We start from the raw sequence: 6,830 nt of genomic DNA on the forward strand, positions 1-6,830 counted from the left end.
TCCAATCAGAAGTCACTCCAGATATTCCGCGCATTCTGTAGAACCCGTAAATGAAATTATTCATAAACTTTTTAAGGTTGTGCTTTGGGGGGGCGACTCTTTTCGACATTCTCTCGGAATGTGTGTTTTTGGCCATTCCTTGAGTCATAAAGAATTACATTATTAGATCGTTATAAATAGACTAATTCCTGATTTTTCTACATGGATGGCGGGATTACAGGTCGGAGGACACTTTGTTGCATTTCCACTTTTCGCTGAAAATCCGGTGAATTCTCCTCCGAATCTGCTTTGTTTTAATGCCGTAAATGATGGGATTTAGGATCGGGGGTACCAGGAGGTAAGCGTTCCCAAAAAAGATGTGTAGGTTCGGGGCAGCTTTACTTTCGAACCTGTGCACCATGGACGCTCCGATGAGCGGGATGTAATAGGACAGGACGGCGCAGATATGAGCCGCGCATGTGCTGAAAGCCTTCAGACTGGCCTCTTCCTCCAAGCCAAACACGGCCTTGATTATCAGAATGTAGGAGACGGAGATGAAGAGCGAATCTACGCCCATCACAAAGATGATTAAAAACATGCCGTAGAGAATGTTGACTCGGATATCGGCGCAGGCCAACTTCATGGCCTCCTGGTGAAGACAGAAGGAGTGCGTCAGGAGATTGCTTTTGCAGAAGGGGAGTCTCTTGATAAGTAGAGGAAGGGGAACCTCGACCGCGGCTCCTCTGGCTACTATCGCAGCAGTGATCTTTATTATGGTTTTGTCGGTCAAAATGGCTGAGTATCTCAAAGGGTGGCAGATGGCCACGTAGCGGTCTACAGCCATGGCCACCAGGATTCCGGTCTCCAGAGCCGACAGGAAGTGGATGCAGAACATCTGGACCAGGCACATGTTGAAGGTGATCTCTCTAGAGTTGAACCAGAAGATCCCCAGCATTTTGGGCATGGTTGTGTTGGCTATGAAGAACTCGATGGCGGACAGCATGAAGACAAAGATATACATGGGCTCGTGTAGGTCCGGCTCGGTCTTGATGGTGTACATGAGGGTGCAGTTCCCTAAGACAGCCACGATGTAGATCAAGAGAACAGGAAAACCGATCCAGAAGTTGTAGTCTTCTAGACCCGGAATCCCGCTGAGGATGAAGCCGGTGATGTTCGACGAGTTAAATCCAGACATGATCTCAGAGCGTTTGTGGAACTTGTCATGAAGATCATATGTTCTGTAACAGCAAAAAAAGAGATGGTAAGTCAAACCCAGAAGGTAGATCCATGAGAACGGGACGACCAACAAGAAACCCTGTTCTAGATCGTTCTGGACTCGTGGATCATCGGTGCTCTGGGATGGAGAAGATAATCAGGAAACGTTTCACGCGGCTTTAGCTCTGAAAATCCAACAATAAGTTATTTACGGAGAACACAAATGATAGACAGACAGATAGATAAATAGAAATAATAGATAGATAGATGGATAGATAGATGGGGAGAGCCCCGCTTCGTGCTTCAGCAACATGGATGGGGGGAGGGCTAAAATGTAAAAGAAAGAGGATATAAATAAAGCGGATTGGGACCTAAAAAGCGAGGCAGAGGAGACTTCTCTATTCCCTATTTAGATGTTTGAGGGTAAAACTGCCCCACACAGACCTCCAGTAACGGCTCAGGAGACTCTTCATACCCCAGGGCACCGGCTTTCCAGGACGTACAGCGCTGGGAACACTGCCGGCACAGACCTTCGTGATGTCGCTGGTTACAGATACGACCCCGTGCCCTCGGTCCCCCGGACCTGCCACGCTGGGTCAGGATACGCGGCTCTATTTACCCTCCTAGACACACGGCTTACGCTTTTCCTAACAGCATCGGAAACGTGCCGGCCTCCACGATGTTTCCTCAGATTCATTCATTCATTATTTCAACCCAGAATCCCGAAATCCGATTAACGCGGCCCACGGCGGCCCCCGACCGCTGATAATGGAGCCATTTAACTAAGTGCAGCGCACGTTTCAATGGCGGTGATTAAATCTTCAGACATCTGGACAGTGAAAGGCGGGATAATCGGCTCTGTCACCTAACTAACTACACGCTGAAAACTAAGTATCGCCATCATACTCCGCAGCGCTGTACAATGTGTTATTATTATTTATATATCACCGTCATACTCTGCAGCGCTGTACAATGTATGATGTCATAGAAGGGCCGGGGATGGACGACTGGACTTGTGGTGTTTGGGGATGATGTAAGCGCTCGGTGCTGCCACCTCATGGTGGTGCGATTAGATCATGTTAATATATAATGATGATAATAACGGCCACATATTACAAAATATTAACCCTTTAGTTTCTATGGCAGCGACTCGCTAACAGGGGCTCTAATAACCTGATGGAATGCAGGTGGCTCCTTTAAGTGCATCTTTAAATAATAACAAGTCGAGGTTCCCATGACGACCGGTATTAGAGCCGTTTGGGTAACACATTTGGTGAGTCACTACATATAATCTTCATGAAGAGCAATAAAGGGTTAATATCTCAGAGACCGCTCATTTAGAAAGCCCCCAGGTATGACTGGTCAGGAGGCAAAAATATTCTGAATGGAGTCACCTGTATTCAAGCAGGGATTCCAGCTGTGATAAAGCAGGGAGGAAAAAGCAAACCGGTGTGCAATTAAATCAGAGGAGACTGTGTGACCCCAAGAATCTGCCCATTTACCCCAACACTGGGGTAAAAACCCTAGGAATCTGCCCATTTACCTCAACACTGAGGTAAAAACCCTGGGAATCTGCCCATTAACCCCAACACTGAGGTAAAAACCCTGGGAATCTGCCCATTAACCCCAACACTGGGGTAAAAACCCTGGGAATCTGCCCATTAACCCCAACACTGAGGTAAAAACCCTGGGAATCTGCCCTTCACCCTGAGATTGAGACTCAGGGGCAAACCCTGGCACCCCCCCCCCGGCGTGGTGAGGTTTCAATACACAGCAGCCGCCCCAGAACTATACCGCGGGTTAGAGATCATCGGTACCTGGCGCGGGGTCCCCATCCTCCGGCGGGGTCCAGGATCCCGTGGAAATGCCCTGCGTGGCTCCAGCCGTGTCCGTGTAACAGCGAGGCAGAGAGCCAGCGCCGGGGCAGGTGTGGGGGGTTATTAAATTAACAGAAGGCCGGGGGGGCTGATTACTGATCTACGTGGGAGATACCGGGAGAGGAGGAGGTCACTGCCTACAAGCCACAGATGAAGGGAAATGTTAGTGTGTAAATGTGTCCTCAGAACACGCCACTGACACGGACCATGAAAACGGGGACCCAACCCGAGGGCAGATCGGCCCCCGTCTACACACCATTTTCTCCTGCTGTAAAGACTCAAACCTTAATCAGTCGTTGGTCTCGTCTTAGATTCAGGAGCCGGATGTCTATCCCATGCATGTTTAATACCCTCACTGTATTACCCTCTACCACTTCTGCTGGGAGGCTGTTCCACTTATCCACCCCTCTCTCAGTAAAGGAAAAAATAAGGAGACAACCCGCAGAGACCCCGCCATTCTGTGCATCACTGCTATGGGAAAATATATCACCCCCACAAGAACCCCCACAAGCACCCGCACACCCCAAATGGAGGCAGAAGCCATTTGCCAGTTTGCCTCCCCGTTCCTAAAAAAGAGACGGCTCCATTTCAGTGCAAGTTTATAAACCTTGTTTGTATCTCTCACACTGCTGCGCTACGGAATCTGCAGGCGCTGCATAAATAAAATGTAATATAACGTTTTCAAAAAAAAAACCCTTGTGTTTGAAACCAATGAGATGATAAAAACGGCCAGAATTCAATCCCCAAAAATACATAAAGCGAGAACGTCGGGTCTGCGGGAGTAATCAGGGAGCAGAGGGGGCCGCGTCCAGCGGGGGGGTTGAGCAGCGACTGTGGGAAGATACTACGGAGGACGGAAACACAAAAAAGAGCCGGGAACTATTAATTACTATTATTACTATTAATAATACTACTACTACGAATATAAAATGATATTGATAATAATAACAATACTATTCCTACTATTACTAAAATAATAATATATATAATAATAATACTACTAATACTATTACTAATATATACTAATACTACTAATACTACTACAAATATAAAATAATAATAATAATACTCCTGTAACTAATATATAATAATATTAATAATAATAGAAATACACTACTACTACTAATATATAATAATACTAATACTACTACTATAAAATAATAATAATACTCCTCCTCCTGCTACTAATATATAATAATATTAATAATAATAACAATACTACTCCTACTACTAATAATACATAATAATATGAATTATAATAACAATACTATTACTACTACTAATATATAGTAATAATACTAATTTAAAATAATATTACTCCTGCTACTAATATATAATAATATTAATAATCCTCCTCCTCTTGCTACTAATATATAATAATATTAATAATCCTCCTCCTCCTGCTACTAATATAAAATAATATTAATAATCCTCCTCCTCTTGCTACTAATATATAATAATATTAATAATCCTCCTCCTCCTGCTACTAATATATAATAATATTAATAATCCTCCTCCTCCTGCTACTAATATATAATAATATTAATAATCCTCCTCCTCCTGCTACTAATATATAATAATATTAATAATCCTCCTCCTCCTGCTACTAATATAAAATAATATTAATAATCCTCCTCCTCTTGCTACTAATATATAATAATATTAATAATCCTCCTCCTCCTGCTACTAATATATAATAATATTGATAATCCTCCTCCTGCTACTGATATATAATAATAATCCTACTCCTCCACCCCCTCCTACTACTACTTCTACAACTAATATATAATAATAATACTCTTACTACTAATATAAAATAATATTAATAATACTCCTAGATTGTAAGTTCCTGCGGGAACAGGGCCCTTCATTCCTCTTGTATCTGTATGTCAATTGCTGTATTGTACTTGTCGTTATCTCTAACATTTTCTTCTTTGTACAGCGCTGCAGAATCTGTTGGCGCTTTATAAATAAGTATAATAATAATAATACTCCTGCTACTAATATATAATAATAATAATACGCCTACTCCTCCCCTTGCTACTAATTTATTATAATAATAATAACAATATTAATGTATAAAATGTATAATAATAAAATCCTTCTCCTCCACCTACTGCTACCACTACTGATATATATATATATATATATATATATATATATATATATATAATATATAATAACAATACTAGTACTCCTCCTCCTGTTACAACTACTGCTTCTGCTGATAATAATACTATATAATACTAATAATAATATATATACTGGTAATAATATCAAAACAACTACACCTACTCCTACTTTTAATAATATATAATGATAACAATACTACTACAACCACTAGTTCTAATAATAATAACAATACAGTACAACAGTACTACTACCACTACTACTAATAATAATAATATATAATATCAATACAACTACACCTACAACTGATAATAACAATACTAATAATAATAATGATGATAATAATATTATCAACACTACTACTACTACTAATAATAATATTAAAATATACTACCCCCACTACTAAATAATAATAATAATAATAATAATAATACAACTACTACCAAAAATATAAAATACTACTCCTACTAATAACAATACTACTACATCTACTACTACTAACAATAATATATAATACTATTCCTACTGCTACTACTAATAATAACAATACTACTCCCACTACTACTACTGATAAAACTAATAATGATATATAAAAACAATACTACTACTACTAATATTAATAATAATTAAAAAAATCTCCTCCTCCTTCTACTACGCCTATGTATAATAAAATATCCTCCTTCTACTCTTACTTATAATAAAATATCCTCCTCCTACTCCTACTAATAATAAAATATCCTCCTTCAACTCCTACTTATAATAAAATATCCTCCTTCTACTCCTACTAATAAAAAAATATCCTCTTTCTACTCCTACTAATAATAAAATATCCTCCTTCTACTCCTACTAATAATAAAATATCCTCCTTCTACTCCTACTAATAAAAAAATATCCTCCTTCTACTCCTACTAATAAAAAAATATCCTCTTTCTACTCCTACTAATAATAATATATCCTCTTTCTACTCCTACTAATAATAAAATATCCTCCTTCTACTCTTACTAATAATAAAATATCCTCCTTCTACTCTTACTTATAATAATATATCCTCCTTCTACTCCTACTAATAATAAAATATCCTCCTACTACTCCTACTAATAATAATATATCCTCCTACTACTCTTACTAATAATAAAATATCCTCCTTCTACTCCTACTTATAATAATATATCCTCCTTCTACTCCTACTAATAATAAAATATCCTCCTACTACTCTTACTAATAATAAAATATCCTCCTTCTACTCCTACTTATAATAAAATATCCTCCTACTACTCTTACTAATAATAAAATATCCTCCTTCTACTCCTACTTATAATAATATATCCTCCTTCTACTCCTACTTATAATAATATTTGCTCCTTCTACTCTTACTAATAATAAAATATCCTCCTTCTACTCCTACTTATAATAAAATATCCTCCTCCTCCTCCTACTTATAATAATATATGCTCCTTCTATTCCTACTAATAATAATATATCATCATTCTACTCTTACTCTTATAATAAAATATCCTCCTTCTACTCCTACTAATAATAATATATCCTCCTACTACTCTTACTAATAATAAAATATCCTCCTTCTACTCCTACTTATAATAATATATCCTCCTTCTACTCCTACTAATA

General features: G+C 38.8%; 1 protein-coding gene across 1 annotated transcript; it reads right to left on the bottom strand.

Moving 5' to 3' along the window:
- Positions 1-214: 214 nt before the first annotated feature.
- Positions 215-1,206, bottom strand: LOC128473949 (olfactory receptor 51E1-like). The gene has a single exon (XM_053456170.1). The coding sequence runs from the start codon at positions 1,172-1,174 to the stop codon at positions 215-217; it is 960 nt and encodes a 319-aa protein (XP_053312145.1). The 5' UTR covers positions 1,175-1,206.
- Positions 1,207-6,830: the final 5,624 nt, after the last annotated feature.

This window comes from Spea bombifrons, chromosome 2 (assembly GCF_027358695.1).
Source record: "Spea bombifrons isolate aSpeBom1 chromosome 2, aSpeBom1.2.pri, whole genome shotgun sequence".
NCBI lineage: Eukaryota > Metazoa > Chordata > Amphibia > Anura > Pelobatidae > Spea > Spea bombifrons.

Bases quoted from the DNA above. Each gene is read 5' to 3' on its own strand.
- LOC128473949 (XM_053456170.1), bottom strand. From the start codon at position 1,174: ATGTCTGGATTTAACTCGTCGAACATCACCGGCTTCATCCTCAGCGGG.